General features: G+C 43.4%; 1 protein-coding gene across 1 annotated transcript; it reads right to left on the bottom strand.

Annotated features, from left to right (window-relative positions):
* Positions 1-1481: 1481 nt before the first annotated feature.
* LOC143286796 (large ribosomal subunit protein eL22-like) lies at positions 1482-8399 on the bottom strand. The gene is made up of 4 exons (XM_076594584.1): positions 8355-8399; positions 5577-5702; positions 5040-5161; positions 1482-1683 (listed from the first exon to the last, which is right to left on the bottom strand). Exons 1-4 carry the CDS (start codon positions 8361-8363, stop codon positions 1539-1541), a joined length of 402 nt encoding a protein of 133 aa, XP_076450699.1. The 5' UTR covers positions 8364-8399; the 3' UTR covers positions 1482-1538.
* Positions 8400-17894: the final 9495 nt, after the last annotated feature.

Genomic DNA, 17894 nt, shown 5'->3' with positions numbered 1-17894 from the left:
GGTTAATGGATGGTGTCATTCAGTGATTAACACGATCTTACCCAATATCCCTAACTGAACAAGACGTCTTGGCAGCACTGATAACATGACAAGGACAAACCCTCACAGTTTTTTTTTTTAGCACAAACATAAAAATGTATCAAATGAAAACTGTGCCAATGCCCAACAGATACATTGGCATCGTTAAACATTACGATTTCACATCATTTTAAAATCGTGTTCCAAATCAGTTGCATTAACATTCTGAGAGAGGGTTCCATGAAAAAAAAATACTTATGGATCAAAATAAAATCTACAACTTACCTATTCTTTCCAGTTCGCTTAAAAAAAAAAATATGTTTATGTGTAAAATTGTGTGAATTAAATATATATATATATATCTTCACACACACACAAAATGCTCTACTGCATGTACCTCAATCAATGATTCTTTTGCACAATGAAATAGGAAGTACATTTTTTCCTGTTCAGTTATCAATTAAATACTAACATCTCTATAAAGCATTGACCTTCACGATCACCTGTCACAATAACTAACAGAAAACACAGCAATGTATACTACCTGTGTCTTAACACTGGATATCACAAATATTGAAATAATCTCCCTTGGTTTGTATGCTGTGCATTTCTGCAGCTACTTCAATCAATATCAGCTCTATCTTGTTTTTACACAATTCAAAAATAACAAAGTTTTCCTGTGAATAAAATCAGAAAATCAAATCTAGTTTTCTTTTCTGTCACAAATACATTTGCCAATGAATGCTTTCAAGGCCTTGGAAACGCTGCATAGAAATCGGGAAATCTGAAGTTTAGCAATGCAAAAAACAAAAACCACTAGATGTTTTTTCAGCTTTGCTTTGAATCTAAAGCTATTCGCATTAAAAACACTTATGGACGAGTATTCAAAGTTTGCTATAAAAAAAAAAATAAATAAAAAGCATGTCTAAGATGAAGACAGCTGTTTTTGGCTGTGTGAGGGTACTAGTTGATATAGAAGTTGATTTTGCCTCGTTTGACCTCAAACCAAACAAAGGCTGTGACAATGGAACTGATTTATGGCTGCTGGAACCATTGAAACAATTCAAAAGAGAAAGATCATGATAGACAATGACCACAGGGAAGCCAATCTGCTGCCATTATCCCGTTTGCACAGGATTTAATCTTTATTAAGAAATGGAGATTAATATCATGAAAAATGGAATGAAGACTACTATAATTTGCACTTGTACTAACTGAATGTGAAATAAATTTTAAAAGTTAATACTATCAATGTGAAACAGTGACGTGAATGTTTTTCAAACACAAGTAAACTGAATGTGTGGTGGAGAAAACCAGTTGTCCAGAATGAGCCAACTTTTTCCAGTTCCAGTCTGGCTGACAATGGTTGTTATCTACAGATTGTGCAGTCATCTGTACCGCCATACCTTATCTACCATCACCACCATCCACAAACATCAAAGAGAAAACGCAAAAGACCAGTGTCACTGTTACACCTCTTTAATCTTCAATACATCGGACTCTTTTCCCACCCAGCCAGGTTAGTCCTCTCCCTCTTCCTCCTCTTCATCCTGGTTGATCTGGAAGTAGCGCAGTTCGAAGGCCTCCTTGGTGGTGGCCACAACACGCAGCCAGTCACGCAAGTTGTTCTTCTTCAGATACTTCTTGGTCAGGTACTTGAGGTATCTGCAAGCATCACAGCACTGTAAGCAATGCGCTGCTGCAGAAACAACAAAATGAACCTGTTATTGTTACAACTACCACTGTGCTAGTAAACGAAGAAATACAGGTGTTCATTCAGTACATTTACAGAGAACTTTAAAAATTGCACATCCAGTTTTTTGTGTGTTTGTGTAAAAGTGACTGGATATCATTGAAATAACTCGTCAGTGCAAGCATGTACGTGTCGCTGCCACAATGACGAGATAACTCGTCACCAAAATACTCCGACTTTTCCCTGGTTTGCACAGAGTTTGTTGACAAAAATACTGGTAGCTTTAGCTAGGGGAATCTTTCTAGATTCTATTTATAGCTTGAAACCACATCTATGTCATGAGGCAGTCCTTTACTTTAACGTTTTGGTTGGATTACTGCCACAGTATTTGCATAGCTCCTCTCCTCGCTCACTCAACAAAATGTCGGACCCCATACTCAAGACATGCGATCATGGTTGCACTAAATCTACCAAGATTACTTTCTTTAGCTGATGATCAGAAATAATTGAAGTGTAAATTCAAAGGAGTAGACACTGATGAACTTTAGTAGGGCGATTTGATAGAAAATAAAGGGAACAATGAAGAGGCTCGCCAAGATACGACTATCAGTGAGTGATGCCAACTTTACAGCTGTAGCAGAAGTGACTGTGTGTGAGGGGGGGTGAAAAGGACGGGGCTCGAGACCAAGGGGGCTTGGCCCCACATCCATATTTATTATTATGACTTGGAGAGGTCACAATGCATTGTGTATTTGTCTTTTTTTTTGTGACCCCCCCCCCCCCCCCCCCATAGAATTCACTTAAATCTTACTTTCCTTTTAGCAAAAGGGTTAGGGCATGACAAAAAAAATAAAGAGAAGGAAACACAAAATGCAAGAGAGAAAAAAAGAAAACAGCCACATTAACCCTTTCGCTGCCAGGAAAATAAGATTTAAGTGGAATCTATTTGCCAGGATTTTTTCCACAAAAAGCAGGTATATATTTAAAAAAAATTCTGTGCTCTTTGTTATTGGAGAAAGATCCATGAAAGTATATATTTTTTGACAGGTAAATGAATAAAGAACAGAACACATGTTTTCTCCCATTTTATATATTTTCAGTGACATGCTGTTGTTTTGAAATCGTGCTTTGTTTTTTTTATCACATTTTCAACTTGTTCGTTACAAACATTAGTCAGGTACTTTGCACTGAAATATATTTTCTGGACAAATGGATAATATCTGCACACACAAATTATACTAAAACAACCACAACAAAAAAAATTTTTTAAAAAGAGAGACAGATACACAAATGCGTCATGACTTCTCAAAGTGGTAATATGGATGTGGGGCCACGCCCCCTCAGTCTCCACCCCCCTCCTCTTCATCCCTCTCACACATGGTCACTTCATCCAGTTCTCATCAGACCGCGTTGGCCAAGTGTCCTGCTAATAATTCGGTCACTTTCTGTTGTCTGCTACAGCTGTTAAGTCTGCATCACTCACTGATAGTCGTATCTTGGCCAGTCTCTTCATTGCTCCCTTTATTTTCTATCAAATTGTCCTGTAAATGTTCATCACTGTATTCTCCATCAAATTTACGCTTCAGTTCTTTCTAAGCATCAGCTAAAGAAAGCAATCTTGGTTGATTTAGTTCGCCACGATGTCTTAAGCATGGTGTCGGCCTGACATTTTGTTGAGCGAGCAAGGACAGGAGCCAGAACACTGCAGCAGTAACCCAACCAAAACGTTCAAATAAAGGACTGCCTCATGACATTGTGGGGTTTCTAGCTATGAATAGAATCTAGAAAGATTCCCCAAGCTTAAGCTACCAGTACTTTTGTCAACAAACTCAATGCAAACCAGGAGAAAGTCAGAATATTTTGATGAGTTATCTCGTCATTGTGGCAGCGCGTACATGCTTGCACTGACGAGTTATCCTGTCATATAGGCAGCCTAGGGGTTAACCCAATTATACACATATCTGGTTATGACGCATTCTGTGATTTCTTCCCTTGCTGGGCATAGATAGGTCGTGCTTTATTCCGTAATCCCTTTCCTTCCCTGGTGGCCCTTACGATTTTGCATGTTTCACTTTTTGCATCAAACATGTGACAGCAACAACATGAAAAGGCAACTGAGTAAATGGCATATAAACTCAAATACTGGTCATCCCAGTCAACTCCGGATCAATCGATCCAGAAAGTTCACCTGCATAACTTTCTAGTTAGCATACTATCACTGTCCCAGCTCATGACATTTTCTGTGATATTTTCTTTTCACAAATATTGGTAAAATATTTCTTAACTTCCCCAAACAACATGCAATGTATTTCAACAAATATACTGTTTAAATCACTGGATAGACATGTAAAAGTGATTTTTCTTTTCTTGTTATAGGATTTTTATTTTCATAAAATTCATTTTATAATCTCAAGCATTGCTTGAACACCACCATCACAAAGAAAACTGACAGAAAATAATTATGCAAATGCTTCATCAGGACTATCTCCCTCAGCTAGCAAGGTGCATCCCCCTCCCCCCCAAAAAGCACTATCCTTTCTCCTAAAAAAAAACCACACACATAAACCCTCTCAGACCCCATTACAATTGCTGATCACTTTATTTTCAGATATTTGGTTGTAAATTAGCCTTTCCCTGGGTTTCAAAGACAATACTCAAAATCAAGGAGCATCAACTCCAAGGAACCCTACCATGATGGTGGAAAATACATATGGCATGAAACCAGTTTAAGGTAGTTTACTAGCAGTATCATCAAAGCTGAAATATCCACCATTACAGGTGTGCACATTTGACAACTTAGCAAAGTTTCTATCTTCCGAGTCATAGTTTGCTTCAGTTTCTCAAGGACGCATTACAGTGTTCGCACAAATCCATATATGCTACACGACATCTGCTAAGCAGATACCCAACAGCAGCATAACCCAACGCGCTTGTCAGGCCTTGAGTGCATGCTTACACATTTGTGTACCTATCAGTGTGGATTTCTTTTTACATAATTTTGCCAGAGGACAACACTCTCGTTACCATAGGTTCTTTTTCAGTGCACCAAGTGAGTGCTGCGTGTCTGTCTTGCACCTCCAACCCCCCTTCCCACAAGCCCATCTCAATGATGAAATTCCCCCAAAGTATGCAAATTCACAGGAATCTGGGACTGTGCAGTATGTGTGTGTGTATATATATATATATATATATATATATATAACACCAACTTTTAATAACTTAGGAGAGAAAAAAAAAAGCATGTGAAAAGACAGAATAATACAAACTAAACAGTGGACATAAATAGTAATGCCCGGTCAATACCAGCACACCAAAGAAATGAGCCCACCTCTTTGAGAAAGGAATCTCTGAAGTGAGGGTGATCTTGTTCTTGTTGCGCTCGAGAGCGACAACACTGCCAAAGTTGTTGGTCTTGCCCTCCACCTTGATGCGCTCATGCAGGTACTTTTCCTGTCAACACACAGGTATGGCGTGGCCACACACCTGATTAGGGAAGGTGACCCTAATCGAACTAGGGAAGAGGACCCTAGTTCACAACCATTCTGTTAGAAAATGTTCGGAAATTTATTACAAGCAGGTTGGAAGCTTTTGGAGGAATGTTCAAAAACAACTGAGCGCCAAAACTAGTAAATGGGTAAAAAATAAAATTTTAGTTTAATTTCTAAAATGTAATTACCAAACTGACCAATATACTTTCTAAATTCTTCTGTGCCCATTGGACTTAAAGTGCAAATGTATGTTAATTTTTTTTTTTTTTTTCAATTTAAAATGTAAAAGAAATTCATAAATTTATGACACTTGGACAAATAAAATAGAATGACTTGAAAAAAAAAAAAAATTTCAAATATGAATTAAAAATACGTACAAAGTTGGCCACATCCATGATGCCATCCTCAACAGGGTGGGTACAATCTATCATGAATCGGAGGGTGCTCTTCTTTTTCTTGCCCTTCCCAGACTGCGGCTTGCCTGGGCGCTTGGTCGCTTTTGTCTGGAAAAAAAAAGAAAAAAAAAAGAGAGGAGGTAACAGTATGCCATGATTTAATTTTGTATCTGCTAACGGCCCACAAACAATTCCTTGATCATTCTGGCACTATGGGTGTTTTGCTGTTATTTTTTTCCTTTTAAAAACCATTACTTTTTTTTTGTTATAGCAGTCACATCATAAACTAAGATCTGCTGTTTTGAAACAGATTTATCCAGCAAAAGTATGAAAATTTTAAATGCAATTGGTATTTAAAAAACAAAACAAAAAAACTTAGGGACACAATGGGGCTGTTAATTACCATACAATCTGATACAAATATTCTGAAAAAAACCAAAAACACTTCTGATGAAAAAGAATTGTTCAACACATGAAATGCTGCTCAGGTTGTTTTTTTCCGGAGGAGCTTCTAGCCAACTTTTACACCTTACCTTTGTCCTGTTAAATCATTTTGTCTGACTTCTAATGTTCTATAGCCGTATGCATCATGAGCTGTAGGTGAAATATGTTTTACAACAGATGGAGTTTTTTGTGCTTTTTTTCTTTCATCACAAATTTTGCTGACAGCTAACATGAAGCTCTTTCAGTTTGAGATACAAAAAACATGCACATGTTTGTGAAAGGGCAGAGAAAGCAGATTCAGAGTATGAACATGTGATGTTAAGCATTCAAGCTTATGTTTAACTGGCACTCCATCACTCCTGTCAGTCTTGTATTTATTTATTTTCATGTTAAATGCCAATGAATGTCATAGATATATGCAGGCACTGGAAAGAAGGTGATCTGGACATGAAGAATGGAGGAAGTCACAAAATTTAAGCCAAACAGATGTAAATAACAGAGACCTGTATGGGAAATAATAATAATGGATACTTATATAGCACACTATCCAGAAATCTGCTCTAGGTGCTTTACAAAAACGCTTCGTTAACATAAAACATTACATCTATGTTACATACAGTGATACACACACCAAAATTTGACTACACACATACACACACACTGCATACATACATTTTAACAATACATGTGTATCTAACAGCTGCCCTAACACATACGCACACATTGGCAGGCACAAACTTACATAAACTCACGCACACACAATACACATTCATATACATGCATGTAGTTATGTACACATACATATGTATACACACATAGTCAAGCACAGCTAACGCAAAGGAAGTGGGCCTGCCACAATTGAACTTACTGCTGAGGGAAAAGGTGGGTTTTGAGATGAGATTTAAAAGATGCGAGGGAATCAGAATGACTGAGGTTATCAGGGAGCTTGTTCCATGTCTTCGGCGATTGAAAAGAAAATGATCTGTGTCCATAGGTCTTACTTCTGACGCGAGGTATCCTGAGAAGACGAGTATCAGAGGAAGAACGGAGCTGGCGAGACGGGGTATAGATATGGATAGATACTAAATAGAGAAAAAACAGTGTCAAAGCCTAATTTAATTTCAGTAATGATTATAAACCAGCCTGGAGTCCGACAATAAAAACATACAATCCCGAGTGCTGTATACATGCACACACATGCAATACTGTCTGCAGCACAGGTGAGAGGGAGTGGTCAAACCGATCTGGTGGAAAGTCAAAAACTGAAAAAGTAAATGGCTGATCAGTAATATGTTCCTAAAATGAATAGAACCAACCTAAATGATGAATGGAGCTAGCACTTGGTTTAGAATTATATCTTACCACAGTGTGCCTTATGGTGTAGTTTCAGTTCATTTTTTGTTCAAAGGAAGACAGTTCTGCTCTTTACAAAGAAGTGTACAATGTGGGAGGTTGGATTGATAGTGAGGAGGTTCAATGCCAAGAAAAGAATAACATTTGTGCAAATTAACTTTGATGTGTTTGAAGATGGGATGCTATGACTTTCACCTGCCTTTGCAGGATTGTCTTATTTGGTTATATCCACAATTTCCCCCCTCCACTCCTCTGTCAATCCGTGCGACTGAGTGACCGTCCATGTCTCATACAGTGGTACTGGTAGTGAACTGTTAACTACACTCATTCCATCTTGTGCCCGGAGGGGAAAATTGTGGATTCTTCTTCCATCGAAATGACCAGTCATAATGTTGACTATTCTGTCACTATTACTGTTGTGACTTTAAATACTGTGCAGACAGTGGCAAGGGAAATAAACTATTGGCTTGTAATAGACTAAAAACAAACAAAAACAAAAAGGCGCATATTGATATTCATTTTTGACAGCACGGCAGTAGAAAGGGCGGACGGGACATGAACCAAATATGGCGGAAAGAAATCGTCGTCGGGGTTGTCATGTTTTCATATTATCTCGTACTTTACGAGAAAAGCAGATAACTGAACACGGTATGTGAACAGGAAAAAAAGCTTCATGAACGGGAAAAATGGATCAACTGTCGCTAATAATATGAACTGGTCATTTTCATACAGTTCTGAGTAGCACCGGCCATGCTGTAAATGTCACACGTGTACGTCACCGTACCGGTCGAAATCGCAGGCAAACCTATTTCGATTTCTTGCCGTTAAAAGACTGCTGAACAACGTTTATTCTTACCATATCTATTATCTGCATTTGAGAAAAGCATAAATTATTGGTACAAACACAACAAAACCAAAATAATAATCGTATTTTCCCCAACTTTCTGACAAGCAAGTACCTACCGGTGCCATGTTGTCTAGATTCGTCAGCGGAAAGGCGGATACACAAGTGAATGCTGGGATTGTTAAAGTTTGTTATCACGTGATAGGTTGGGGTTTTTTTTTTTTTTTTTTTTTTTTTTTTTTAAAGCTGGGAACACTTCATACTCATAATATGTCCTAATGAGAATGATTTACCACTGTAATTGTTACCTCAACGATCTTCGACCTTTGTTGAAGATGTGTTCAAGTTTGGGTGTTTTTTTTTGTGTGTGTTTTTGTGTGTGTTTTTTCAGTCAGTCTCAAAGAAGTAAAGAACTTTGAAAAGAAAGCAACTCTTTCGTTCAGACCTTGCCACCCTGACTTTATAATATTGTGTTGATGTTTGTTTTGATTACTTCGTGTGATATTTGATTGCGTCGTGTCATATTGATAAGATATGATACGCAGATTGGAAAGGCTGTTCAGCCACGAGTGGTCAACCATGAAAGTCTGTGTGTTCAGCCCACATCTGATTTGGATTATCGTTCTTGGTCTGCTCCAACTTTTCATCTGCTGATCCTGTACAATCTTTTGATAGCGACACAGTCTGGCACTGTTGTTACTCTGGCAAGGCGAGTGATTATGGCACAATGGTGACAATTTTGACTGATGATGTGTGGGGCCCGGCCGGGTTCCCCTGAACTAGGGGCCGGGCTTAAGAACAATTCTGTTGCGCCAGATATCATTTTCCCGACTGATGTCTCCCCTTCTTTGCCGGCCGGGATAACTCCACTGCCGCCAATTCATTGATGAAAAAGGTAAACAGTTGTGGGCTTAACCCCTCTTGGACACTGAAAAAAAAATGAATAAATACCTTTGTCACGAACACATACAAGTACAGAATCATAGATGCTTTCCGCACTGAGCCATGTAAAACTTCCCATGTACCCCCGGGCCCTTTCTTAGAGTACTCCACAGGGGGAGCGTGTCGATACTCCCCCGTGTCAATACTCCCCCGTGTCGATACTCCCCCGTGTCAATGCTACCCCGTACACACACACACACACACACGTGTGTGTGTGTGTGTGTGTGTGTGTGTGTGTGTGTGTGTGTGTGTTGTTGTTGTTGTTGTTGTTGTTGTCTTCTTCTTCAGTTTAGCGTCTTTTAGCCAAAAGTGTTATTTGACAAAGATAGGGGGGAAAAGACGGCTACTGGTGAAGGTAACTGTTCGTGTGTGTGTGTGTGTGTGTGTGTGTGTGTGTGTGTGTTGGATAATCATAATTGGTGAAATTTTGATTAAAAAATGAGATTACAATAAAACATCATTAGAACGAAATGCTAATGATAACAGTAAGCGAACTTGACTAATCAAAGATTTGAATCGGTATGATTAAGCGTTAATAAGCAATATAATATAATGCGATTAGCAACATATAAACAGGTAAAAAAGATATTAATTAATTGTATGATTTATTTAAGGCATATGGTTTTGAGGGGTGGGGTTATGCGTCAGTGTTTGCATGGATTTTTCACGGTTTTCGATTCTTTTTATTGATTGTTTTCACACCGTCACACACACACACACACACACACACACACACACACACATAGCGTTTTGCCGCTGTCAGGTTTAGCACGGATAATTCATGTTACATAATTTGTAATACATAAAATAAAGAAGGCAATTAATCAGTTGTATGTAGCAATTACTGCTCGTTGCATTTAAATTTTTTTTTTCGTTTCGTTTTTATTGATTATTTTCACACACACACACACACACACACACACATAGCGTTTTGCCGCTGTCAGGTTTAGCACGGATAATTCATGTTACATAATTTGTAATACATAAAATAAAGAAGGCAATTAATCAGTTGTATGTAGCAATTACTGCTCGTTGCATTAAAAATTTTTTTTTTTTTCGTTTCGTTTTTATTGATTATTTTCACACACACACACACACACACACACGGCGCGTGCGCGTACAGTGACATTGTTGGACCTCGATATATTGCCCCCCACCCCCCACCCCCTTCCCCTCGGCCCCCCATTCTTTGGCCAAGCCGCCGCGCTAGGCTTTGATCCCGCTGCCTGAAACAACCTTCCGACCTTTTATGGGCCACTTTTATGGCCTTTTTATGGCCCCATCTTGGAGCGCCCCACCCCAGATGCAGATGTGAAGGGGCCGAGGAAGAGACGTTACACATAAGACAAAGACCCACCTTTAAGAACACACACACACACACGCATACACACACACACGCACACACACACACACACACACATATACACACATGCATACATGAACGCACACACAAATGCACACACACGGACCATCTGACGCCTCCCCTCCCACCCTCATACATACCCATTCCCCACATACATACCCACCACTTACACACACACATATTCACATGTATAATTCAAATGCACGCGCTAGCATACACACACACACACACACACACACACACACACACACACGCACGCACGCACGCACGCACACATCGACACAGTGAGCACAGCAGACACAAAAGTTGTAAGTTTTATGACCCAGCCAAGTGGCGGAGATAACACGACAGCAATGATAATTATAAACGCCAGATAATACTGGGTGCGATCGCCGCCGTGCGCGCACGCACGCAAGCACCCACTTACACACACACACACACACACACACACACACACACACACACACAACTTCAAAGTACTTTCACACACAAACACACCTTGTAATACTCGCACGCATAATCACACATACTCACACACGCATGCGCGAACGAACACACCGTGGCCACCACCACCAGCACAACAGCTACGCAACTGTTGGGGTGATTCCCGGCGACAATATGCCGCAATATGTTATAGTTTGCATGCAGTGTCGCCGGCGCAGTTGATTTTTTGTTGTGTCTCTCCTGCCATACATTACCGGCAACAATAATTATGTGTCTGCCTGTTTATCCATCCATCCATCTCACTCTATTTCTCTCTTTCTTTCTCTCTCTCTCTCTGTCTCTCCCTCTCCCCCCCTCTCTCTCTGTCCTTTTTGCCAGGATGAACTGAAACTGAATACCATTTATTGTTTGTTATATGTACATTGATTTGCAGATGAGTTTCTTCAAGACTGTTTAAATATGTTTCCAAGGACACTTTTCCGATCAAACAACAAGCAGATAAATTGTCAAGTATCAAAATTTATTTTCCACGTGATCAAAAGGAGAAACAATCTACTCAGACATAATTTAGTGAAATGTCACGTCCATGAAAAGACCAAAACTGTGATGCTGTTCAAGTATCATCAGCCTCCTTCCCATGAGCAAATAAACATATATCTACATCACTCTCTAGGTGTGCCCTACTCTCCCTTCCACCATCCCTCCCCCTTCCAACATCCCTCCACCGTCCCCCCCCCTACTCTCCCCTCCACCATCCCCCCACCATCCCCCCCTACTCTCCCCCCTTCCACCCCCCCACCCCCCATACTCTCATTCCACCATCCACGATGGTAAAGCATTGTTTGCTAATGAGTATACACGCTGAGAGCAGCGGAGTAATTTTAGTGATGTATCACACCTTATCTTTTTGTCATGCAACGTCTTGTGTTTGTAAGATAATCATGTAAGATTTGCTTTTGTAAAAGGGTTAAAAAAAACAACAAGAAACCAAGAAAATATGGTAATCATGCCGTATCAAATTATGCAAGAAGATTGTATGAAATGAATATAGCGCTTTAGTATCATTGGTAAGGCAGTAAAATCTCGGAAAATGAAAAGAATTGAAATATGAAATACGCTACAAATTGCTAAAGTGGATACACCAGGACATTATGAGCATTTTAGTTTGGTTGGGTGGCATTGTAGCAGGAAATATCTGCAAAAACTAGCTTTGAGTTAGGCGATCTCTGCGGGGATCACACCCAATAACTCTACTCCGCTGTTCTTTTGAGGAAAATGTGTCGTCTTTCTTCCGTTTTTTTTTTTTTTTTTTTTTGTGTGTGTGTTTTTTTTTGTGTGAAAAGTGTCTGCTAGGTCAGACAGGAGAGTAGAAGGAGGGCGTGGGGTGGAGTAGCACCTAGGGGTGGAGATGCAGGGCCGTGGGGGGAGGGGTGGGAAACATAGGGGAAGGTCAAATAGGACAAGGGGGGGACAGTGGGAAGATGGTTGAAGGGAGAGTAGGGTGGGGGGGAGGAGGGATGCTGGAAGGGAGAGTAGTGGGGGGGATGGTGGAGAGAAGGGAGAGTAGAGGGGGACGGTGGAGGGATGGGGGATGGTGGAAGGGGGGGGAGTGAAGGGAGAGTAGGGGGGTATGGTGGAGGGATGGGGGAAGGGAGAGTATGGGGGGGATGGTGGAGGTGGGTGGGGACAAAGGGTAAGAGTAGGACAGTGGGAAGATGGTGGAAGGGAGAGTAGGGGGGGGAGTAGTGCGGGATGGTGGAGGGATGTGGGAAGGGAGAGTAGGGGGTGGATGGTGGAGTAAGGGGGGGGACGGTGGAGGGATGGTGTAAGGGGGGGAGGGATGGGGGAAGGGAGAGTAGGGGGGGACGGTGCAGGGATGGTGGAAGGAGGGGGATGGCTGAAGGGAGAGTAGGGGGGGGGGACGGTGGAGGGATAAATGATAAACATATATCTACATCACTCTCTAGGTGTGCCCTACTCTCCCTTCCACCATCCCTCCACCATCCCCCCCCTACTCCCTCCCTTCCACCATCCCTCCACTACTCTCCCTTCCACCATCCCCCCCCTACTCCCCCCCTTCCACCATCCCTCCACCATTCCCCCCCTACTCTCCCCCATTCCCCCCCCCTGCTCTCCCTTCCACCATCCCACCCCCCATCCCTCCACCGTCCCCTCCCCTACTCTCCCACCTTCCCTCCACCTTCCCCCCCCCTACTCTCCCTTCCACCATCCCCCCCTACTCCTGCCTCTTCCACCATCCCTCCACCAACCACTCCCTAAGGGGGAACAGTGGAGGGATACATGATAAAAATATATCTACATCACTCTCTAGGTGTGCCCTACTCTCCCTTCCACCATCCATCCACCATCCCTCCACTACTCTCCCTTCCACCATCCCTCCACTACTCTCCCTTCCACCATCCCCCCCTACTCCCCCCCCCCTTCCACCATCCCTCCACCGTCCCCCCCTGCTCTCCCTTCCACCATCCCTCCACCGTCCCCCCTACTCCCACCATCCCTCCCCCCATCCCTCCACCGTCCCCTCCCCTACTCTCCCTTCCACCATCCCTACCCCCCCCCCCCTACTCTCCCACCTTCCCTCCACCATCCCCCCCCCTACTCTCCCTTCCACCATCCCCCCCTACTCCTGCCTCTAGAGAGTAGGGGAGGGATGGTGGAGGGATGGTGGAAGGGAGAGTAGGGGGGGATGGTGGAGGGATGGGGGAAGGGAGATTAGGGGGGGGGACGGTGGAGGGATGGTGGAACGGGGGAAGGGAGAGTAGGGGGGGGGATGGTGGAGGGAAGGTGGGAGAGTAGGGGGGGGATGGTGGAGGGATGGTTGTAGTGAGAGTAGGGGAGGAGACGGTGGAGGGACAGTGGAGTGATTGTGGAAGGGAGAGCAGGGGGGGGGACGGTGGAGGGATGGTGGAAGGGGGGATGGTAGGGGGGGGACGGTGGAGGGATGGTGGAAGGGGGGGAGTAGGGGGATGGTGGAAGGGAGAGTAGTGGAGGGATGGTGGAAGGGAGAGTAGGGGGGGGACGGTGATGGGATGGTGGAAGGGGGGAGAGTATGGGGGGGATGGTGGAAGGGAGAGTAGGGGGGGGATGGTGGAAGGGAGAGTAGGGCACACCTAGAGAGTGATGTAGATATAGATATATGTTTATTATTTATCCCTCCACTGTCCCCCCCATACTCTCCCTTCCACCATCTCCCCCTACTCCCCCCCCCACTACTCTCCCTTCCACCATCCCTCCCCCCCTACTCCCCCCCTTCCACCATCCCGCCCCTACTCTCCCTTCCCCCATCCCTCCACCACCACCCCCCTTCCACCATCCCTCCACCATGGTGGAAAGGAAGAGTAGGGAACACCTGGAGAGTGATGTAGATATATGTTTATTATTCATCCCTACACCGTCCCCCACTACTCTCGTCCCCCACTACTCTCCCTTCCCCCACCATCCCCCCCTACTCTCCATCCCCCCCCCTACTCTCCCTTCCACCATCCCTCCGTCTCCCCACTGTCCTACTCCCCCCCACACTCCCTTCCACCATCTTCCCACTGCCCTACTCTTACCCTTTGTACCCCCCCTTCCACAATCCCCCCCTACTCTCCCCCCTTCCCCCCACCACCCTACTCTCCCTTCCACTATCTTCCCACTGTCCTACTCTTACCCTTTGTCCCCCCTTGTCCTATTTGACCTTCCCCTATGTTTCCCACCCCTCCCCCCACGGCCCTGCATCTCCACCCCTAGGTGCTACTCCACCCCACGCCCTCCTTCTACTCTCCTGTCTGACCTAGCAGACACTTTTCAAAAAAACAAAACAAAAAAAAAAAACGGAAGAAAGACCACACATTTTCCTCTAAAGAACAGAGGAGTAGAGTTATTGGGTGTGATCCCCGCAGAGATCGCCTAACTCAAAGCTAGTTTTTGCAGACATTTTCCTGCTACAATGCCACCCAACCAAACTAAAATGCCCATAATGTCCTGGTGTATCCACTTTAGCAATTTGTAGCGTATTTCATATTTCAATTCTTTTCATTTCCCGAGATTTTACTGCCTTACCAATGATACTAAAGCCCTATATTCATTTCATACAATCTTCTTGCATAATTTGATATGGCATGATTACCATATTTTCTTGATTTCTTGGTTTTTTTACCCTTTTACAAAAGCAAATCTTACATGATTATCTTACAAACACAAGACGTTGCATGACAAAAAGATAAGGTGTGATACATCACTAAAATTACTCCGCTGCTCTCAGCGTGTATACTCATTAGCAAACAATGCTTTACCATCGTGTCAAACTGCATGTGAAGCGGAGAAATCAAATGATTGTTGTTTGGGTACAAAAGCCAATGGGTTTAGTTGGAAATTACTGCCCTTTGATTAACAGAGGGAACGTCCACCTTCATCAAGAATTTATAAAATTATATGAGACGTTACATGACAAAAAGATAAGGTGTGATGCATCAGTAAAGTTACTCAATTGCTCTCAGCGTGTATACTGATTAGCAAACAATGCTTTTGATTTGTGTTAAACTGCATGTAAAGCGGAGAAATCAAAGGATTATGTCGTTATGGGGGGAAAAAAAACTCAACTAATTATTTCGTCGGAAATTACTGCCCTTTGCCTAACAGAGGGAACATCCACCTTCACTCCCCTTACTGCCAATATTCGACAACTGAGTTATTTCTGTCCCTCTCCCCGCCACCTTCCTGTCTCTGTCTAATTCTTCATCATGATCAAAGTGTAATCTGTTCAGTCTTAAGGATAAAGTCCTGTCATGCACTGGATTGAATAATAAGTGACTTCCACACACACACACGTGCGCGCACCTGCGTGCACCAAATAAATACCTCCCTCTCCCTCGACACACACACACACACACACACACACACACACACACACACGCCGTCTAAAAACACTTATAGTGAATAGACGTTAAACTGAAGATAAAACACACACACCAAGAGAGGGGTGAGGGAGGCATGGAGATAGATTTATATTTGTTTATTTATGTGTGTACGTCTTTTTAAGCCACTGATGATTAGATGTGTTCAATTCTGTGCAGGATAAGACGCTATCCTAAAGACTGAGCAGATTATATTTTGATGTTGATGATTGATAAGACAGAGAAAGACAGGAAGGTGGGATGGTGATGGACGGATATGACTCAGTCGATTGTTGAATAGTGAAGGTGGATGTTCCCTCTATTAATCAAAGGGCAGTAATTTCCAACTAAACCCACTGGCTTTTTTACCCAAACGACATAATCATTTGATTTTTCCGATTCACATGCAGTTTGACACGATGTTAAAGCATTGTTTGCTAATGAGTATACAAGCTGAGAGCAGCGGAGTAATTTTAGTGATGTATCACACCTTATCTCTTTGACATGCAACGTCTTGTGTTTGTAAGATAATCATGTAAGATTTGCTTTTGTAAAAGGGTAAAAAAACCAAAAAAACAAGAAAATATGGTAATCATGCCGTATCAAATTATGCAAGAACATTGCATGAAATGAATATAGGGCTTTAGTATCATTGGTAAGGCAGTAAAATCTCGGGAAATGAAAAGAATTGAAATATGAAATACGCTACAAATTGCTAAAGTGGATACACCAGGACATTATGGGCATTTTAGTTTGGTTGGGTGGCATTGTAGCGGGAAAATGTCTGCAAAAACTAGCTTTGAGTTAGGCGATCTCTGCGGGGATCACACCCAATAACTCTACTCCTCTGTTCTTTGGAGGAAAATGTGTGGTCTTTCTTCCGTTTTTTTTTTTTGGGGGGGGTGAAGAGTGTCTTCTAGGTCAGACAGGAGAGTAGAAGGAGGGCGTGGGGTGGAGTAGCACCTAGGAGTGGAGATGCAGGGCAGTGGGGGGGGTGGGAAACATAGGGGAAGGTCAAATAGGACAAGGGGGTGACAAAGGCTAAGAGTAGGACAGTGGGAAGATGGTGGAAGGGAGAGTAGGATAGTGGGGGGAGTAGGACAGTGGTGAGAGGGAGGGATGGTGGAAGGGAGAGTAGGGGGGGATGGTGGAAGGGGGGGGAATTGGGGGGGATGGGGGAAGGGAGAGTAGTGGGGGATGGGGGAAGGGAGAGTAGTGGGGGGGAAGGTGGAGGGAAGGGGGGAGAGTAGTGGGGTGATGGGATGGTGGAAGGGGGGGATGGTGGGGGGAAGGGAGAGTAAGGCACACCTAGAGTGATATAGATATATGTTTATTATTTATCCCTCCACAGTCCACCCTACTCTCCCTTCCATCATCCCCCCTACTCTCCCTTCCACCATCCCTCCACAGTTTGACATTTTAGTTTGGTTGGGTGGCATTGTAGCAGGAAAATGTCTGCAAAAACTAGCTTTGAGTTAGGCGATCTCTGCGGGGATCACACCCAATAACTCTACTCCTCTGTTCTTTAGAGGAAAATGTGTGGTCTTTCTTCCGGGTTTTTTTTTTTTTTTTTTTTTTTAAAGTGTCTGCTACGTCAGACAGGACAGTAGACGGAGGGTTTCGTGTGGAGTAGCACCTAGGGGTGGAGATGCAGGGCCGTGGGTGGAGGGGTGGGAAACATAGGGGAAGGTCAAAGGGTAAGAGTAGGACAGTGGGAAGATGGTGGAAGAGAGGGTTGGGGGGTGGAGGGATGGGGGAAGGAGGGATGGGGGAAGGGAGAGCGGAGGGGATGGTGGAAGGGGGGGGTAGTAGGAGGGGATGGTGGAGGGATGGGGGAAGGGAGAGTAGGGGGGGGAAGGTGGAGGGATGGTGGAACGGGGGGGACAAAGGGTAAGAGTACGGCAGTGGGAAGATGGTGGAAGGGAGGGGGAGTAGGACAGTGGGGAGACGGAGGGATGGTGGAAGGGAGAGTAGCTGGGGGATGGTTGGGGGAAGGGAGAGTGGGGGTGGAA

The sequence above is a fragment of the Babylonia areolata genome, chromosome 10 (assembly GCF_041734735.1).
Source record: "Babylonia areolata isolate BAREFJ2019XMU chromosome 10, ASM4173473v1, whole genome shotgun sequence".
Classification (NCBI taxonomy): Eukaryota; Metazoa; Mollusca; class Gastropoda; order Neogastropoda; family Buccinidae; genus Babylonia; species Babylonia areolata.
Note: the sequence above shows the minus strand (reverse complement) of the source record. Positions and strands in the feature narration are given on the sequence as shown.